At 43.4% G+C, this 21,819-nt stretch overlaps 1 protein-coding gene across 2 annotated transcripts in view; it reads right to left on the reverse strand.

Moving 5' to 3' along the window:
* LOC116053783 (filamin-B) overlaps positions 1–21,819 on the reverse strand; it is a 135,394-nt gene that overhangs the window by 1,010 nt on the left and 112,565 nt on the right. For both annotated transcript variants that reach the window (XM_036001819.1, XM_031304943.2), the window contains 9 exons: positions 18,225–18,377; positions 17,943–18,065; positions 13,920–14,186; positions 13,026–13,163; positions 12,816–12,931; positions 8,268–8,400; positions 7,979–8,155; positions 6,702–6,920; positions 4,828–5,037 (listed from right to left, as the gene is read on the reverse strand). In XM_036001819.1, the coding sequence (XP_035857712.1) occupies positions 4,828–5,037; positions 6,702–6,920; positions 7,979–8,155; positions 8,268–8,400; positions 12,816–12,931; positions 13,026–13,163; positions 13,920–14,186; positions 17,943–18,065; positions 18,225–18,377 (1,536 nt within the window). The remainder of the gene's footprint in view (positions 1–4,827; positions 5,038–6,701; positions 6,921–7,978; positions 8,156–8,267; positions 8,401–12,815; positions 12,932–13,025; positions 13,164–13,919; positions 14,187–17,942; positions 18,066–18,224; positions 18,378–21,819) is intronic.

Below are 21,819 nucleotides of genomic sequence, written 5' to 3' on the forward strand. Positions count from 1 at the left end.
CCATGACCGGCGACCGGCAGGTCAGTCTGACATATGGTGATTTCATGCCGGTCAACGCTCCAATTAACTGACAACATAAGTTATACCAGTTACAGTTCTCAAGGACGCACGCACACACGGACGCCACAGCACGGACGCCACAGCAGTCTCTTTCTCCTTTCTCTCAACTTTTCCGCCGTGTGTGGTGCGTACCCGCTCGCGGTGTGAAGTGCGTGTCGGCGCTATTCTCGCACATGTAGGAACCTGGTGAATTAACCTGCAACATGTCAGCTGTTTGGGAATTCTTCAGCGTGTGTGCAGAAGATAACAAGTTTGCAATATGCAACACCTGCAAGGAGAAAGTAGGGCGTGGAGGGACGACACCAAAAACCTAAATCACATTTCTTTAGTTGATATTGATGTGAAAAGAAGGAAATGGTTCTAACATTGCTCTTTAGATGTGTGTGAATGTCCCACACCAGGAGTAATTTATATAGTTCTATTTTATAGTGATCCATTATCTGTTCAAAACATGTTCTATTAAAGAAAAGATAGAAAATAAATATGTGTGTGTGCTGTAAAGTGGTTAGAAAAAATGAAATCAGAATCGGCTAAAATCGGTATCAGCTGGTCTAACTCAAAGAAAATCAGAAATCAGAATCGGCCTAGAAAGATGTAATCAGTGCATCTCTAATATGGACGCTTGGTCAGGTGCCTTTGTCGTTCTTATTGACGCTAAAAGTCTCCTTTAGCGCTATAAGTAAACGTGCTTGGTCGGGACTATTGTCGTCCCTTTTGACGCAGTTATGTTAAGGAAAAGGTCGTGGGTGGGCGTACGGTTCTGTGACACGCGGGAGGAAAGAAAAAAAGAGACTATAGCGAGCGTGACCAGCAGGACATGAACCCCTCTCTCCTGGGTGAAAGTCCTGTGTTTGACCCATCCACCCCCCCAACCAACCTCCTTACATACTACTCTCTAAATCCTCTCTAACTGCTGCTCTCCCCGGTGCGTTACACAATACGCTGAAAGACGCCTTTTTCGTCACATCAGACGCTGACAGCCACTGTCCAAACGTCCTTATTTTACGAGTTCAGAATGAGTTGTGTGTGATCACCTGACCAATCCTGTTGCTGCCCTACTAGTCTGGATCAACAAGTATATTTCCAGGGCCCAGTTTTTCAAAAGTAATCCAGCGGGATTTCGGACCCGGATACCTGTCTATATGTGTCCTACCTGTCTGTATGTGTCCTACCTGTCTGTATGTGTCCTACCTGTCTGTATGTGTCCTACCTGTCTGTATGTGTCCTACCTGTCTGTATGTGTCCTACCTGTCTGTATGTGTCCTACCTGTCTGTATGTGTCCTACCTGTCTATATGTGTCCTACCTGTCTGTATGTGTCCTACCTGTCTATATGTGTCCTACCTGTCTGTATGTGTCCTACCTGTCTATATGTGTCCTACCTGTCTGTATGTGTCCTACCTGTCTATATGTGTCCTACCTGTCTATATGTGTCCTACCTGTCTGTATGTGTCCTACCTGTCTGTATGTGTCCTACCTGTCTGTATGTGTCCTACCTGTCTGTATGTGTCCTACCTGTCTATATGTGTCCTACCTGTCTGTATGTGTCCTACCTGTCTGTATGTGTCCTACCTGTCTGTATGTGTCCTACCTGTCTGTATGTGTCCTACCTGTCTGTATGTGTCCTACCTGTAGTTCTCTGCTGAGCCAGCAGGCTACACTGTTGGCTCCATTTAAGGCTCTGGTCAACAGGATTTGGTCATCCTGAAATTTGGTATTTGGATCCCAGTGATCCAATCCAATGTTCCTTTAAAAAACTGCCTTGAAAGTAAGATGGATCAGGTGATCCTGGGCCCAGTTTTTCAAAAAATTTAATCTGGGTCAAATTGATATGGATTTGGAAATCCCATGTTTTGCTATCCAGGATCACCTGATCCATCTTACTTTCATGCCAGTTTTTTAAAGGAACATTGGATTGGATCACTGGGATCCAAATACCAAATTTCAGGATGACCAAATCCTGTTGACCAGAGCCTTAAATGGAGCCAACAGTGTAGCCTGCTGGCTCAGCAGAGAACTACAGGTAGGACACATATAGACAGGTAGGACACTTACAGACAGGTAGGACACATACAGACAGGTAGGACATATATAGACAGGTAGGACACATACAGACAGGTAGGACATATATAGACAGGTAGGACACATATAGACAGGTAGGACACATACAGACAGGTAGGACATATATAGACAGGTAGGACACATATAGACAGGTAGGACACATACAGACAGGTAGGACACATATAGACAGGTAGGACACATAGACAGGTAGGACACATACAGACAGGGAGGACACATATAGACAGGTAGGACACATACAGACAGGTAGGACACATACAGACAGGTAGGACACATATAGACAGGTAGGACACATATAGACAGGTAGGACACATATAGACAGGTAGGACACATACAGACAGGTAGGACATAGACAGGTAGGACACATACAGACAGGTAGGACACATACAGACAGGTAGGACACATACAGACAGGTAGGACACATACAGACAGGTAGGACACATATAGACAGGTAGGACACATATAGACAGGTAGGACATAGACAGGTAGGACACATACAGACAGGTAGGACACATACAGACAGGTAGGACACATATAGACAGGTAGGACACATACAGACAGGTAGGACACATACAGACAGGTAGGACACATACAGACAGGTAGGACACATACAGACAGGTAGGACACATACAGACAGGTGGCCACTAATAGACAGTGTTGGTTTTAATTTTAAGAAACAGAGACACTGTAATAAACAAACATTTTACATTCCTTATTTTGTTATAATGTTAAATACCAAAACAATACTATCCAATAGTCCATATCTCATTAGAAGTGACATGCATCATATATGCTTAAAATATGAAGAAATGTATATATCATCAGTAGGGATGGGCATCGTTTGGATTTTAACGATTCTGATTCCAATTGCAATTCTTCCTTTCGATTTCGGTTCTTATCGATTCCTGATTCTCGATTATTTGAGAGGTGGAGTTGAAACAAGTCACATGCCTTATTTCACAAATAAGAGGACAGTTTTATTTTGATTCAATGGTGGGTTGCAGTTTTACAGCTTTTTCAACATAAAATAAAGCCACACAGCGCTGCTTACTGAGCTCCAAGGCTGCAACACAACAAGCACCACGACGCTACGGAAACCAAAACTTGCGCATATTAAATTTTTAACCCATGATCAGATTTAAAACCAAATCCTCCAAACAATTCCAATAAAGAAACGATTCCACTGGAATCGTAATCTTTGAAACGATTCCAAGTAGGAATCGGTTCTCGATGCCCAACCCTAATCATCAGTAAACATTGATTTTATGATAATTCACTTAAAAAAAACACTGATTTTATTTGGTTCGAAAAATTTCAACTGAATCCAGCCTTCTGATTGGATCAGGATAATCCTGTTGTTTTTTTTTTTTTTTGGATCAAACGGATCCCAAACCGAGTTCCAAGTTTTGAAAAACCCAAAAGTTCAGGTTTGATCCAGATCAAATGTAAGATCTGATTACATGCTCTGATCTTAGTTCAGAATCCCTCTTTTGCTTTTGAAAAACCCATCTCCAAGATTTGATCCAATCCGTGATCCGAAATCCCGCTGGATTACTTTCGAAAAACTGGGCCCAGAATATAGTCCTTCTTTGCCCCTCCGCTTTCGATCTACGATACACTGGTAAGAGCAAATAACTTTTTAACCATGCATCCAGCGGCGTTTTCTTTTGCAGGGTGAAAATTTTCAAAACAAGTTCCTTCCCGAGACTATTTTGCAAAGTTATCTCCACAGTGCTGTAAAGATAGACGTCTGCCCTACTGGACTCTGAACTGAAGACTAATCTTTCCCTCCCAACAGAAAACATGTCATGAGTTGTTCACGTACACTACATCATCTCAGGTCAACAGCAGTGTTGGTCAAGTTACATGGAAATAGTAATTAGTTACTGATTACTGATTACTTCTCCAAGAAAGTAATCCAGTTACTTTACTGATTACTTGTTTTCGAAAGTAATTATTTTACTAGTTAAGTTACTTTTCAAAACTATGATGCACGACCTGAATAAAACAGTGGAAATTGGCAGCATGTCCTCGACAATATGGCCAGCGAGGAGCTTCTTCAGGTCAGCGGCACTAAGTCCTGTCGCTTTTAAGTCTATTTTCACCTGTTTAGCAGGAGAGGGGCCCTCGGAGGTTCGCCCGGTGGAATTGGACGTAGCCGCAGCGGTCATGTCAGTCGGGGGTTCAGGGTTTTTTTCAGTGAGTTTAACATTCCTGTGCCGGCTTGCTAGGTGCTTGCTCAGATTTTAAGGTGGAATTTTTCGATGTAGATAAAAGTTTTCTTCCCACGCAGAGTGTACAGCGGACGCTGATGTTGTTGTCACCTTTAACCGAGTCAAACTCACAGTAATGTCGGTACCTCCGAGCATTAAACGCTGCATGGTCCTGCTCTCTCACGCGCTCCATGTTGTCTCTTGTTCAACGCTACACATGTCGGTGTTTACCACTGACGTCGCGGCGCTCATACGTCATTGTCACTCACGAGACAGTCTCACGAAACAAAATCATGGTTAAGTAACGCAGTAACGCAGCCTGCTTACGGGGAAGTAACAGTAATCTAATTACTGTTTATGCAATTGTAATCCCTTACTTTACTCGTTACTTGAAAAAAGTAATCGGATTACAGTAACGCGTTACTGCCCATCAGTGGTCAACAGTGACATTGTGTTGAGGGTGGAGTCTCACTTACCGGCCTTGCTGCAGTCTACGGAGAAGTTGCTTCTCTGGCCCATGAAGGCCTTGCTGAGGCCGGGACCTCGGCTCAACACCTTGCTGGCGTCAGAGTCGCCCAGCCTGGGCATGGCACTCTGGGTGAAGCTGCTGCTGGACGCCCGTACTGCTGGATCCACCGTCAGGGTCGACGTCTCGCTGGCGTTGGTCACATTCACCAGCCGATTACCTAAGAGGGGTAAAAAATAAATAATTAGGCATGATTATTTGTTATTAAACTTCATTGTGGTAGCTTGAAAAACTTTTCAGAAATAGTTTGCAGAGCAGGACAGCAAACAATAGTAAGAAGTTGCAATGCAAGAACAGGACTTTCCAAACAATTTAAGTCTGCCCCATCTAATCCTACTGCTCTCCTACATTTCCCAGAATGCCATTTGACAAGCCACAATGAACCTAGCAGGATTTATCGCATCTAGCCCTTTGATTGTTGATTTTTTTTATGTAGGTGGAGGAAAAACAAGGACAACGAATGGGTCACAGAATAAGTAGCTTTTGAAAGCTAAAAACAAAGAGTAGATCTTTGAGTTTACATTATTTTGACACCCGTTTGGTATTATACTAAATAGCTAAATTATAACTAAATTATATTTGAGAAAAAGTAAAAAGCACACATTAATTTACTGTTCATGTTTTAGATAGGGATGCAGATACTGATGTTCAATTCAATTTTATTTATAGTATCAAATCATAACAAGTTATCTCGAGACACTTTACAGATAGAGTAGGTCTAGACCACACTCTATAATTTACAAAGACCCAACAATTCAAGTAATTCCCCCAAGAGCAAGCATTTAGTGCGATATATTGGGCTGATACTGACTCAAACAGCTGGGTATCAGGGACAATGGGACCAATCTATTCTATTCAATTATTTATTATTTTTATAATAAATAACGTAAATTATACAAACATAAAAATACAAAACGTTCGTAAATTTGTATGTATGTATTTATTTGTTACATTTTGTTTTACAAAGTTAGGAAAGCAATGTTTAAGTCACAGAAAAGAATGATCCCAGTCACTTCCACACAGTGAGGCATATTCATTATTAATACAACTTAGTAATTAAACACTGGTATCGGATCGGTACTCGGTATTGGCCGATACACAAAGCTCAGGTATCGGGACTGAAAAAGTCGGATTGGTGCATCCCTAGCTTTAGACAGATTTAGATATTTTCTACTGTAAAAGTGCATTGGAGAAGTTATCCACAGAAAGAATAAGGCACCAAATGACTAGAACAGAACATTCATTTTGGGTTAGCCTAGAAATCTAGACCACCCTAGCGGCAGCAAATGTAATCTGCAGCCAGGGTCGTCTAGCAACTCTCCGTTGGCTTGCGAGCTGGAAAAAACAAATTCTGGTCAGGCCAATCACATCGTGTATAGAGTGGGTGGGCGGGGCTTATGGCTGCTGCTGCTGGTGAACAGCGGTCTTTGGAATCGGCTTTGGCCGCGACTCTGGAAGACTTGGAGTTCAGCTTTTCTTTGAGAAAAGAACAAAGAACGGCTCTGAAGTCATTCTTAAAAAAGGAAGATGTGTTCAGAGTTTTGCCGACCGGATACGGCAGAAATATAATCTATCAACTAGCTCTGATACCTTCTTCGTTGCTCTGGTTGGTTGTAGAGCTATCCTATTGCGTGCAGAGGGAATTTGAAAGGCAACCGTTTATCCCGCCCCTCGGATTGAGCCCAGCCAATGGGGAGTTCACAGACCCAACATCTGGATGTGGGTCAGACCCAGACCCAACATCTGGATGTGGGGCTGGCTTGTCAGGCTAGGTTTGTAGGGTAAGGTGGCACAATAGTTCAGCAGAGACGTTCACCCCTTTACCTGTGACTTTGGCCTTGAAGGGACTGCCATTGATGTGGTTCGGTCCTCCATATTTGATGCTGATCAGGTAGTTTCCAGGCGCCATGGGGGTGTACTGCACCTTGTAGCCCTCTGGAACCTCCTTGCAGTCCATCTTTACCTTGGACGGGCCCTCGATGGTCACGGCCAAGGCCCCGGGGCCCGCCTTAGTGTTGTTAATGACGAACTCTGACTGGCTACCTGCAAGATGTAATAAAAACAACAACAACCCTGTTTTACAGATAGCTGTGGTTGTCAAAATATTGTGGTCGTTTTGTTAAACGTACAAAAGTTTCACTGAAATTTAAAATTATAATTTGGCCTTTTCAATAAAAGTATTCTTATTTTGTTATTTATTATCATAGATGGTAAAAATAATGGACGTAGTTGTGGACTGCCGTTTGAAAGCCTTGAGTTTGGAGAATTAGCCATAGCTATCTTGTTGTTTTTTAAACCGGACGTGACGATTTTGGATTTTTGAGCTCAGGAGGATGACAGGGCCAAGCCGGTGTTGTTTATGGTTGCAATGGCGTTGCGCTAAAGGCTACAGTTGCAGATTTTCAACTGGCTGAAGCGAGTCATCTGGTGAAGATTTGCCATTCATCTGCTTGCACAGCAGTCCGACAGAGCAGTAACCGAACCCGGCCCGAGCCCGACAGGCATTAAGATATTTCTGTCCGAGCCCGGCCTGCGTCCGACAGTTAAAATCTAATTTTTTTCTCATACTAATGACACACGTAGGTGTGTTTGTGTGAAAGCTTTTATTAAGCAGCTGTAGGAAGGCATTCAGAAATGTCACCAGATGAGGTCATCAGCTCACACGGGGCAACAAGCTCACGTTAATAATCTGTTTAATTTAAAATGTTCAACGTGTTAACCTTTCCTGACCGTGGTCAGAACATCAGGGAGACTGGTTACCTCCAGGACCGACGGTATAACATGAATAACATCGGGGTTAAAATCCTGTTTCTGGTGAGCAGATGAATGAACTTGGCTTTCAGTCTGGAGTTTATCTCGGACACCACACACACACACACACACACACACACACACACACACACACACACACACACACACTCTCTTAAAAGGAGCCGCAGCAAATGCCTTATTGCGCTGATGTGACCGAGGGTCGGGTATTCATCCTCTAACGGCGGTACAGAAAATCGGCACTTCCACATTCCTTTACTTTTCAGTCCCAGAAGCTCTGTTCATTATTTTTACAGTCTGTGTTCATTATTACAGACAGACAGGTAACCCACCTGTCGTGCCTCTCTCCAGTCCAGCTCCGTACGCTGAGACCAGCCCGGGCTCTCCAGTCTGTCCTGGTTCACCGACTCGGACCTGGAAAGGACTTCCGGGGATGTGGGAGCCGTTGAACTTGACGTCGATGGTGTGGATACCATTCTCCCTGGGGATGAACCGGATAGCGTACTTGTCTGGAGGACAGGACAGAGGATTTGGTTACCAGAAGTCCCAACATCTGGCTTCTTTAGACCTCTTTAAGTCGCCTTGAAAAACACACACACACACACACACACACACACACACCTTTTTCCAGCTCGGTGACGACACACTCCTCCAGAGCTCCAGAGGGGCTGTGGACTTTGGCCTCCATCTTACCCTGTGCTCCGTTCAGACGGACCGCAAAGGATGCTGGGTGATTCACCTTCAGACCAGACTCCTACCGAGGTCGGACACACGCACATCAGAGTACGGGGATAGACAGTTTAACAACAGGAAAGACAATAAGGTAACACTTCAAAACACACTGACACACGCACACATACAAATGCACAGAGAGTGAAGGGCTACAACCAAACTACTGCTTTCTCTATTTCTACAAGTTCCTCCATGTATCTTACCTGAGCTCCTGTTGGTGCAGCTCCAGCAGACAGAGGCAGACGGCCAACGTGTTAATAAGCAGAGTTAGAGGTCCCATGGCATGAAAATTTCCCTTTATGAGGTTTTTTAACATTAATATGAGTTAAGGTGTAAACCGAGCCCTGGGTATCCTGCTCTGTCTTTGAGAAAATGAAAGCTCAGATGGGCCAATCAGGAATCTTCCCTTTATGACGTCATAAGGAAAGCTCATTGTGGGACTGGCTCTAGTGACTGTAATTCTGCACCAAGGCTGAATTTCAGGAAAGAGACTTCAGATACAGTATTAGGGGACCACTAAGGTCTATATAAAAGAGACTTCAGATACAGTATTAGGGGACCACTAAGGTCTATACCAGGGGTGGCCAACCAGTTCAGCATAAAAAGCCACAAAAAAACCTGCACCATAGCAAAAAGCCACACAACACATGCACGTCCACACTACAACAGCAACAGTGACTTCCAGATCTGATGACAGTCATAATACATAGCAGTTTTCATAGTTTTTTTTTCTCACTTAGATTGACTCAGTGGGAAATCTGACAGTCTTTGTTATCCACAATCCTTTTCAGGTCTTGCTAGAACTCGGTTGTGGCCACTCGAAGAACTCTCTCACTCATCTGTCACTAGAGGGGCTTTCAAACAATCTGATTCAGCAGTGAAAGGGTTAACGAGGAAGGTGATCTGTGGCCGCTGTTTTTCCTCAGGTTGCAGAATTTGTCCTCAAAACTGCTGCTGCATTATTTTTTATTTTAAAATAATTGGCAAATGTATTGGCAAGTGCATTCCATTTTTTTGTACTTATCTGAAATGTTTCAAAAAGTAAAAAATAAAAAAAATAAATCCACCAATAACACAGCCACACAGTAAGAGCCTCAAAGGAGCAGGCAAAGAGCCACAGGTTCGCCCCCCCTGGCCTATATAAAAGAGACTTCAGATACAGTATTAGGGGACCACTAAGGTCTATATAAAAGAGACTTCAGATACAGTATTAGGGGACCACTAAGGCCTATATAAAAGAGACTTCAGATACAGTATTAGGGGACCACTAAGACCTATATAAAGAGACTTCAGATACAGTATTAGGGGACCACTAAGGTCTATATAAAGAGACTTCAGATACAGTATTAGGGGACCACTAAGACCTATATAAAAGCATCCAAAAGCAGCATGCCATAGGACCTTTAAACACTTTGACAATGCACTACCGTCTTACAGTGTTATAGTAATAGTAGCAGTCTTTAAAATGTTGTAAATCGTGGTCTGGGTGAATACTCAATTCTGATTGGCTGCAGGGTGTTTATTAAAAAGTGATATAGGATACCTACTAAAGGAGTTCTAGTGTGAGTTACTGTTTACCGAACAAACTTTACCCACAATGGCCAAATATTAAACCTACATTGTGTAACGTTTTGAGTTGATTCTTAGCAAAAAAAACTTTGTTCTTTCACAAATATGTGCTCATTCATGTGTAATTACTTCCACCAACTAATCAAAGTATTCTCGTACGTAGAATCTGACATTCAGAATCATTCAGAATACATAGGAGCGAGTCGGAGGAGGGGCTAGAAAGTAACATTCATTTGGTTGTCATATACAATTTCACCGCCAGATGGGAGAAATTCTTACACAATGGAGCTTTAAGATAAGATAAGATAAGATAGACTTTATATATCCCACACTGGGGAAATTCCTGACACTGGGGTAAATGGATAAAGGGATAGGCAGTTTGAAAATCCCAATTATATCTTCCAACACTGGTGCATTATTCTCATAAAGCACCAAGACAGCAGTACTCACTCTGTTGACTGTACTATAAGACCCAGCTTTAGCTAACACATGAGAGCGTTGCAGACTGAACAGAAAAGGGGTTTGTGTTCGGCTACGGACAAGAAACAAACAGTCTCTACAAGTACGGCACGAGGTCAGCTGTGGCCCGCCTCCATCTGCTGTAGCTAGGCAACCAGGGAGCTGATGATGCTGATGGTGATGCTGCTGTTAAAAGCCTTTAAATGAAACACAAGAGAAACACCAGCAGTTCCACACCAGACAGAAGAGGGATGACCAGAGCCAGGCAAAACGCTCCAGAGAGGGAAGAGATCTTTTTTTTAAATATTTAATTTTAAAACCGTGTATTTGCCTGGCTGTGGTCACATCCATGAGGCCAGTTGCATAAAGGAATTAAAATACTTTCACCTGACTATCTGCACAAATGCAAGGTTTCGACTGATATGGGCTATTTAAGGCTGGCGTAAAGTGTTTACAGGTCCCAATGGCATGGCAGTTGGTCAAGGCCACACCCCCCCCCCCTCTCCTCCTCAACAGCATTTACAAAAACAGACACAGAAATGGCACATCCTAAGGAAAGATCTCTGGCTGGGGGACTGGCTCTAGTGGCTGTAATTCTGCACCAAGGCTGAATTTTAAAATAACACAAAACAACTAAATGGTGGTAGGTTATACATCTGATTTCATATACTGCTTTAGTAAAACAAATATTTTTTCAGGGCTCTGGCTCTCACCTGAGACCTTTGTCGACACATATGCAGGACGCAAAAAACTAAAATTACTGTTGCACTAGTCTGGACATCTTACCGTGCCAACGTTGTAATAAAGGTTTCCTAAATGCCATGTATATACATTTGCTGTCAGCTTACTAATTGATTGTGCGTTTTGTGTAGAGTTGGACTTTTATACGTTTGTTCCACATTGTTTAAACGGCGAAGTGGATCTCCTGATCGCTGTGGATTACTTTTTTTTTTCATGTCATTGGATTACGGCAAAATACGGATCTTTTTTCTTAACGTGTCTTAACGTTTTATGGTGAGTTTGGAGATCATCTCAACAGACTGGAGGTCCAACACTGATTGGTCACCGTTACATTTTAGTTGAATTTAAGTGTCGGGGCAGTTTGCCACCGTCTGTCTGTTGCGTTCCCAGACAGCCGTGCTGCGATTGGATTTCATAAAGGCGAGTTGTTAAATTCTTACAATGTAATTTAAAATCTGCTTTAAAAATAAACATATATGTTTATTTAGCATGTTTGTTTGTGCTCGTGCTGCGTTCCCAAACTGGTAGGCCAGGTCTCACCTGCTACAATGAGTTTTTTTTTTTTTTTTGGCCCCCCTGACTCGAATGTCAAACTCTGCCTATGACTTCAGATACAGTATTAGGGGACCACTAAGGTCTATATAAAGAGACTTCAGATACAGTATTAGGGGACCACTAAGGTCTATATAAAGAGACTTCAGATACAGTATTAGGGGACCACTAAGGTCTATATAAAGAGACTTCAGATACAGTATTAGGGGACCACTAAGGTCTATATAAAGAGACTTCAGATACAGTATTAGAGGACCACTAAGGTCTATATAAAGAGACTTCAGATACAGTATTAGAGGACCACTAAGGTCTATATAAAGAGACTTCAGATACAGTATTAGGGGACCACTAAGGTCTATATAAAGAGACTTCAGATACAGTATTAGGGGACCACTAAGGTCTATATAAAGAGACTTCAGATACAGTATTAGGGGACCACTAAGGTCTATATAAAGAGACTTCAGATACAGTATTAGGGGACCACTAAGGTCTATATAAAGAGACTTCAGATACAGTATTAGGGGACCACTAAGGTCTATATAAAGAGACTTCAGATACAGTATTAGGGGACCACTAAGGTCTATATAAAGAGACTTCAGATACAGTATTAGGGGACCACTAAGGTCTATATAAAAGAGACTTCAGATACAGTATTAGGGGACCACTAAGGTCTATATAAAAGCATCCAAAAAGCAGCATGTCATAGGACCTTTAAATGAGAAACTCATCTAAAAAGTGTTGACTCCAATAGGAAAAAGCTCTGAAAACATGTTTAGACTATCATTAATTCACATTACAACTCTTGAAAATACACTTCCTGCCAGCTCACAGATTTAAAACATCACTAGTAGGATTTGGGGGCTAAAAGCAGCGAGTTTGGTCTTGAAAGAAGATTTCAGTACAGTATGTTGCTGTTAGCTTGTTGCCGCCATAAATTTGATCCCAACATTAATAAACGATAACCCAAACCAGTCGAACCATCACACCTGTTCATCTTCTCTGTATTGGAGTAAAATCTGTCTTTGCTCATCACATTTTCATGCAACTGTGCCCCACCCCGGAGCCCTTTAACCAGGCAGGGCAGGCTGGGTGTGGAGGTGTCTCCTCATGCCTCACCTGAAGGCCGGTAACAGTGAGGCGGCGAGCGTCGTTCGCTGGAGCGACAACAGGAACAAGGTAGGGGCTGTCAGGTATATGCTGGTCGTTGAACTTCACCGAAATCTCATAATCACCTGGAGAGGAGGGGGCGAGAATGTACCTCAGAGGGTCAAAGAGACGCATCGATGAACAATCTTCATGGTAAACTAGAGTGTGTGTTTTCTGTACCGGGGTCCTGAGCGATGTAAGAGACGCCACAGGATCCGTCTTTGCGGTCGTCGAATGAGATCTCTGCCCTGCTGGGTCCCTCCACGGCGATGGATAGACCACCGGCCCCCGCCTCCCTCGTCCAGATACTGAACTCAGCTGGTGGGAGGGAGAGAGAGAGAGAGAGAGAGAGAGAGAGAGAGAGAGAGAGAGAGAGAGAGAGAGAGACACACAGAGAGAGAGAGAAATTAACTGAAAATCAACAATACAAAGACCTTTCTTACAGATTAGTCCAGGCCGATATCATAGTTAGCTATAGGTAGTGATCCTACATGAAGTGATACCGAAATGTATGTTTTTTGTCCGTCTGTGTGTGTGTCTGTCTGTCTGTCTGTCTATCTGTGTGTGTCTGTCTGTCTGTCTGTCTGTCTGTCTGTCTGTCTATCTGTGTGTCTGTGTGTGTCTCTGTGTGTGTGTGCGTGCGTGTGTCTGTGTGTGTGTGTGTCTGTCTGTCTGTCTGTCTGTCTGTGTGTGTGTGTGTCTGTGTGTGTGTGCATGCATGCGTATCTGTGTGTGTGTGTCTGTCTGTCTGTGTGTGTGTGTGTGTGTGTGTGTGTGTGTGTGTGTGTCTGTCTCTGTGTGTGCGTGTTTGTGTGTGTGTGTGTGTGTGTGTGTGTGTCTGTGTGTGTGTGTGTGTGTGTGTGTGTGTGTGTGTGTGTGTGTGTGTGTGTGTGTGTGTGTCTGTCTCTGTGTGTGCGTGTGTGTGTGTATCTGTCTCTGTGTGTGCGTGTCTGTCTCTGTGTGTGTGTGTCTGTCTCTGTGTGTGCGTGTCTGTCTCTGTGTGTGCGTGTCTGTCTCTGTGTGTGCGTGTCTGTGTGTGTGTGTGTGTGTGTGTGTGTGTGTGTGTGTGTGTACCTGGCTCTCCTGCCAGTGCTCCCTCCAGTCCCGGACCTCCTGCTCTCACCTTGGCGGCCCCGCCCTCTCCGAGCGGCCCCACAGTGAACTGGAAGGGGCTGCCCGGCACGTGCATGCCCCTGTACCTCACGCTCACGCTGTGCACACCCATCTCTGTGGGCACGAAGCGCACACAGTAGGTGTCGTTACCTGCGGCGACCAGCTCGGCAGGCTGACGGGCTCCAGAGGGGGAAGTGACCTCAGCGGTGACGTCCTGCATGTCGATCGCTGCAAAGACAGAGAGTTTGATTACTGTTTTTTCATGCTAAAATACTCTTGGGGTGATAGTGAAGAGAGAAAAGGAGACGACGAGGAAAATAAGAAGCAGCCGCAACTTAAAGTGCCCATATTATGAAAAAAAAAAAATCACTTTTTCTGGGATTTGGGGAGTTATTTTGTGTCTCTGGTGCTTCCACACGCATACAAACTTTGAAAAAAACATCCATGCTGTTTAGAGTGAGATACGGTTTCTGAATGTGTCCTGCCTTCAGTCTCTGGGTGAGCTGGTCAAAATCTGCACGGCTTTCTACGTCACTAACTGAGACGAGGGGCCTAGGTGGCTAACCGTTAGCATTCTAGCTCGTTCTCAATGGCAAAACACAGCTACAACACACACAAATTCACCCTAATCTACAAAATAAATTGTATAGAACTACTTATATGTCCCTGTTCTGCAGGTATTCCACACAAAGTTGGAAGTGTGCCCTCGTTTAGAAGAAGTTTCCCGGCTAATCCTGCCTTGTACTACTGAAGTTGGAGAAACAGCTAGCTAGCTCATGTAGTCCTTACCTAGCTACTGAGCATGTGATCTTACCTAGCTACTGAGCATGTGATCTTACCTAGCTACTGAGCATGTGCGACTGCCAACAAAGATGTTATAGCAGTGAGAGGTCTCACTCTGTAGCTAAAACAGAGACCTGAACACAGGGTGAAAAGAGGAGCTGCAGCAATGTGCAGAACAACAAAAATATTGTGTTTTCTGAAAATTAAACCATGTAAACCTATTCTGATATAACCTCAAAATACAATTATGAACCTGAAAATGAGCATAACATGGCCACTTTAATGAAGCATGTTATGTTGCAAACCTTGTGCTGCCAACCCAGCAATTCTTTTTTTTCCTAGGGCTACAACGCACCCTCCACCCTGGCACCGCCCACTGAGTAGTGGGCATCAACAACCCAAACACCCCTCGCTGCCCTTTTCCTCCCCGCCAGAACCAGCCCGGAGAGGCCGGAGATGAGGCGCACGTGCCCAGGCGAGAGGCTCTGATCCTGAGCAACGGCAGAGGAATGAGTCCTGCAACCGCTGGATCTTCCAGACCACCAGAGGGAGCAGTAGGAGCGGGAAGTGTGAGGGAGGAGCTGTCGAGACAAGGCCAGGAGGAACCAGCTCACTGGAGGAAGAAGAGGATGGAAAGGGGGAAGAGAGCAGGAAGAAGAGGATGGCAAGGGGAGGAGGAGAAGAGAGGAGGAGGAAGAAGAAGAGAGGAATGATTGGAGAAAGGGACAGAAGGCAGAGAAGGAGAAAATAAGGAGAAGCTGAGGAGGAAAAGGGCGAGACATGATGGAGAAGAGGGAAGAAAATAGACAAAAGAAAGAAAAGGCAGAAAGAAAGATTAAGGAGAAGGATGCAGGGTGAGACAAAGGGAAGGATGGAAGAAGAGGGAACGAAAGAAAGACAGGAAAAGAAGAGATTAAGAAAGGACAAAAAGACAAAGCTGACAGACTACAGTCAGTACAGCAGAGAGAAACGAGACAGGAACCAGAGAAATGTCAGATCTTCAGACAGGAAACAGTTTCAGAAAAGGAGCAGCAGCTGTGATGACGCAGGACGTTTTCAGTCTGAATGTCCTCTCTACGGTAACGACCACCATGGTCGATTTTAGACCCTTTTTAGGGGGGCTCAAGATATTTCAAGTGAGAGTTTTTGAACATGTCTGTTAGTGACAGAGGACAAACAATTGCAGGTTGAAAGGGCTTGAAACAGGTGTAATATCCTGTGCGGCTGTCGCCGATGCTATGCACCTGTAACCCAGCCAATGAAAGGGTTAACAGAAACATAATGTTGGCCAATCAGAGGAGGGTATGGTGTCAGACTCTCAGAGTCTCTTTCTCAGAGGTGCCCAAATTCTTTCATCTGAAGGGCCAAAAATGTATCTGGATGAAAGGCCACGGGCCAAAAAGTAAATGTTGATTTTATGAGAAGATTTATTATATTTTATAGAAAATTAACATTAAAAATCTGAAATAAATGCTCTTAAATCTGCATTTATCTCCCATATTACAGAACGTATACAGTTATTTATCCCTTGCAGTAGTGGGAGACATGAGCAGTCTTTCAACATTCGGCTCCAGCTGACTTCCTAAATGTTCTTCTATCAGCGGGCCACGGCCTCCATCGCTCCATCTGGCTGACGTTAGCACGGCTCACAGCACCAAGAGAGAAGAAATACCCTCATTTTTGTGGATAAAACTTACGTGTGTAATTCAATAAGGAGGTTTAACAGCACTGTGCTGTACAACTCAGATTAAGAACTTTTTAGCTGCACAAAACTAAGTTTCGTATCATTACAGTTAGCATTTTACAGCACTTTCAAAATAAGAGGAGAATAAGCATGAGCATGTCAAATGTCATGGGGGGCCAAAACAAAGGGAGCACGGGCCAAACTTGGCCCGCAGGCCCCAAATTGGGCAGCATTGAACGTAAGCAACTAAATTTTCTCTCTCAGAGATAGAGAGCTCAGAGATTATCGGCTAATGAAATTAATGATTTACCGTATTTTCCGGACTATAAGTCGCACTTTTTTGCATAGTTTGGCTGGTCCTGGGACTTCTAGTCAGGTGCGACTTATATATCAAAATATATATAATTTAACATGTTTTTAAATGTTAATTCATACTGACTGACATGAACCAAGGAGTAGGACTCGCTGGCTTGTTATGTTAATTTAGCCTATTCATCTCCCTGGTATGTTCTTTATGCTATTGTGTATCTGAATAACTGTTGATGTGTTACGTTAACATACCGGAGACCTATTCAGCCCCTTGTTCTGTGTGCTGTTGTGTAGTTGAATAACTTGCCTTTCCAGATGAAATGTCTGTTCTTGGTCTTGGATTTTGTGAAGTCAATTTCTAAATAAATGCGACTTATAGTCCAGTGCGACTTATATATGTTTTTTTCCTCTTCATGACGCATTTTTTGACTGATGCGACTTATACTCCGGAGCGACTTACAGTCCAGAAAATACGGTAGTGCTGTATCTGTGTGACATTCTCATTAGGGGCTGAGCCCCCCTAAAGGTCTGATCCTAGAACCGCCCTGACGACCAGAGACCAAGGCGAGTTCAGGACCTGCTCACTTTCACCTGACGGGGTTTGTCATTGACTTATGAAACCACCAAACACCACACGTTTACAGGTGATGGGTGACACCAAAGCCACTGCACCTGTCATCCAATCATCAGGAGCCCCTTCAGATTAGCAAGGTGCGTGCGCGTGTGGGTACGTGTGTGTGTGTGTGCACGTGTGTGTGTGTGTGTGTCTCTGTCTGTGTGTGTGTGTGTGTGTGTGTGTGTGTGTGTGTGTGTGTCTCTGTGGGTCTGTGTGTGTGTGTGTCTGTCTCTGTCTGTGTGTGTGTGTGTGTGTGTGTGTGTGTGTGTGTGTGTGTGTGTGTGTGTGTGTGTGTTCTTGTTTAACTATATTCGTGGGGTCCAAAAACCGGGAGTCCAGTATACTTGTGGGGTCCCGACAGCTTTGTGGGGCCAAAATGCTGGACCCCACAAGTCTAAGACTTGGTTTTAGGATTAGGGTTAGAATTAGGTTATGGTTAGGGTGAGGGTAAGGGTTAAGGTTAGGCATTTAGTGGTGATGGTTAAGGTTAGGGTAAGGGGCTAGGGAATGCATTATGTCAACGACGGGTCCCCACAAAGATAGTGCCACAAACCGCGTGCGTGCGTGCGTGCGTGCGTGTACTGTACTGTACCTGGTATCTTCAGACTGAGGTCACACACGCTGCCCACGCTGGAAACGGACGCTGCCTTCTGTCGTCGGGTGATGCTCTCCCGGATACGACCCTCCCCTGTCACCCGTACTGTGAACGGACTTCCTGTTGATAAACACACACACACCTTCAATTATTTATCAGAAAAGACATATCCCATTATGTTTAATTAGAAATGTATTGGTTTGGTTTTATTTTTAGTTAAACGTTTAACTGCTGGATACAATATGTCTCCTCCTTCACCGAAATCTGGTCTGATTTTACCTGGGACATGTTCTTCTGCGAAGCGGATTGAGACGATGTAGTTTCCTGGTTCTGTAGGACAGTAGGTAACAGCACACGTCCCGTCCTCCATGTCCTCTGTCTGGATGTCCACCTTACTGGGACCTTCGATGGACAGAGCCAGGCCGCCATAACCTGGACACAAGCACGCACACACACACACACACACACACACACACACACACACACACAGAGATAAGACTCTAACACTGGCTGGCTAACAGCAGAAACAGGCAGTTGTCTGTCCAACTTCAACGAAACTCCCAACACGAGTTCAGAGACTGCTGTGTTTTTGTTGTTGTGGAAACATGGTTGAACAACAGTGTACCGGACTATCTAGCTAACAGGTCGGCTGCTCTGTCGCTGGGTAAGACTAGTCGAGGAGGGCTGTGTTAACACGGACTGCCTGGTGCAGAAATGGGGTGCTTGTATCCAACTAAATGCTAACTGCTGGTGGAGTTTATGCCGACCGTTCTACATCCCACGCAAATTTACAGCTGTTTATACTCGGTGTTTACAGCCCACCAAGCGCTAATGCTAGTATGCGTTAGCTGAACTTTACGGAGCCTATAATGTGTGTGCACTAAATGTAGCCTGTTTCGTATGTCGTATTTATATAATGTCGTTTTTATATATTTTAAATGTGTAACACCACTTAATCAATGGTGAAACGTTGTTTCGTGTGTATGGTTGAAATGATAATGTCTGTCTGTCTGTCTGTCTGTCTGTGTCTGTCTGTCAACGGTAGGCGTGGCTTGGGAGTGGACTTGTAAAACAGCGAAGCAAGTGCATTCTGGGATTTGGTGTCTTTCATCCACACGAGCCAAAAACACATTTTCTGGCTTTTCTTGGCCTAGAAGCCACCAATTTCTAAAAAGAAATTCATATTTCTACTACATAAGTGACCCAATTTAAAGATATATTCATCTTTCCAACGGTGAAATATCCCTTTAAGTTTATATCAAACACAAGTCTACGGCCATGCTAGCAGATCTGTGAGGTTGTACATAGGCACAGCAGTGCTTTGAACTAGATGCTAACATGCTAACGTTTAGCAATTATAATGTTTATCATGTTCAACATCTCATCAGTTTAGCGTGTTAGCATGATAACATTTGGTAATTAACAGTGAACACAAAGTACAGCTGAGGCTGACGGGAATGTCATTAGTTTAGCAGCAATTTGGTCAAAAAACTAAATATTGCTGGATGAAAAGTTAGCAGAACATCAAAGTTATTACAATTAATGGGACCTCAATGTCAGATTTCGTGACAATCCATCCAATAGTTGTCGAGACATTTCAGTCTTAACCACAAATGCATGAGGGATTCATCCTTTGAGAAACATAAATGAATGTACTGTATAGACGTCATTGCAAGTTGACGTGTGTTTGGATCATAATATTTTTATTAGGGCTGTCAAAATAACGCAGATTAATCCATTCCATATTGACGTTTGACCCGGAGCCGTTCTAGCCACCATTGGACTGTAAAATGAAGGAGGGAGACGAGAATGTGCTGCCTGGATCATTAACTGGAACATTTACTTAAAAATCTTCTTCCTGCCAACCCTGGCTACCGAAATCTGGAGCCTCTGATATGTCTGTTCTTCTCTCTGATGCTCTGAAGACGATACAGGCAACACAAACACCGCTGCACGGGACGCTAGTTAACACTATACTCAACAGCAGCTAACGTTAGCCTACCGCTAGCTAGTTAACACTATACTCAACAGCAGCTAATGTTAGCCTACCGCTAGCTAGTTAACACTATACTCAACAGCAGCTAACGTTAGCCTACCGCTAGCTAGTTAACACTATACTCGACAGCAGCTAACGTTAGCCTACCGCTAGCTAGTTAACACTATACTCGACAGCAGCTAACGTTAGCTAGTTAACACTATACTCGACAGCAGCTAACGTTAGCCTACCGCTAGCTAGTTAACACTATACTCGACAGCAGCTAACGTTAGCCTACCGCTAGCTAGTTAACACTATACTCGACAGCAGCTAACGTTAGCCTACCGCTAGCTAGTTAACACTATACTCAACAGCAGCTAACGTTAGCCTACCGCTAGCTAGTAGCTGGATTAAAAACTGTCAAAATGCTGACAGCTAACACTAAACGGTGTAAAGTTTGACTGTATTTTAGCCGTTGGAAAAACAACACAGACGGTGCGTTCAATGAAACTGGTAAACTACAGCCTCGTGGTGCATTTGAAGTTATTTTAAATCCCCTTTTCCCATCTGGTGGTTGTTTTTGTCGTTCAACAGCAATTTACTAGTGAAATAAGTTATTGTTATTGTTATACATTATTATTAAATCATTTAATTTTGACCATATGGCCTTAGCAATAAACAAGCCGTTCTTTAATGTCACCAACTGTTGTTTAGTACCCTTTGTTTTCTTTTCTTTTTTTACTTTCTTAAAAAGTATCGGTTCAGGCACCGGTAATTATGTATGCAATTAATTTCGATTAATTAATTAGAGTATGTAATTAATTAGATTACTTCTTTTAATCGATGACAGCCCTAATTTTTATTTATTAAAAATAAAAATGCTTAATTTATAAAGTACTACATGGCTTGGTGCCACCACCACTGCAAGAGTTTATTAAATACAGACAGACTCGGATCACCAAACCTCTTTCAGCCATAATGCACTATCTATTAAAGGTAGTGCATTATGGCTGGGGTTCTCAAACTTTTTTTAAATAATGTACCACTTTTTCAATTGTTTCTTTAAGCCAAGTACCCCCTGAGCAGCGCTAATCATTTTTGGTAGAAAAGGAACAGCACTGCGCTGTCGGTGATAGCAAAAACATTTAAATGCTAATGAGAAAAAGTAGACAAAGTCTATAAAAAAATTAAAAAAATTAAAAATAAAAGACAAAGCCTTGGAAAAAGATGGTAGAAAGAAGGGGGGAAGGCAAGAATAGGTCGAAATAGTATCAAAAACTTCAAAAAACAGTGACATAACTTCGAAAAAAGCGAGAAACTTAAAAAGTAGAAGGAAGGAAGGATAGATTAGGTCCAAAGAAGGAGACACAAATGTCATATTTTTGGTAGGAAAGAAAGTCTAAATAAAGAGGAACAATGTTCTGGACAACAGCCTTGTAACTATTAAACATTTTGTTAAATATCTCACGTACCCCCTGAAGTACTCCAAAGTACCCCTAGGGGGACACGTACCCCCATTTGAGAAGCACTGCATTATGGAACACAGTACCCCCAACTATAAAGGAACGTCCCACTCTGGCCACCTTTAAGAGCCAGGTAAAGGTGTGGCTCAGAGATAACCAAACGTGCAATCACCTCTGACTGCATGCTGTACCGTATTAGCCCAGTAGAGCGTTAATGAATTGTGTCTCTGTTTTAAAGGAAACTTATGTCTTACTTATATTATCTTAAACTTATATTATCTTATTCACCGTAACCCCCAGAGTTAGACAAGTCCATACATACCCTTCTCATCTCCGTGCGTGCTGTAAGGCTGTCTGACGGCTCCAGCGGCATCAGGCTATCACAGTACATGCAGGTGAATGGTTCCAGTAATCCTACTGCTCCCAACAAAATAAC

Source organism: Sander lucioperca, chromosome 6, assembly GCF_008315115.2.
Source record: "Sander lucioperca isolate FBNREF2018 chromosome 6, SLUC_FBN_1.2, whole genome shotgun sequence".
NCBI lineage: Eukaryota > Metazoa > Chordata > Actinopteri > Perciformes > Percidae > Sander > Sander lucioperca.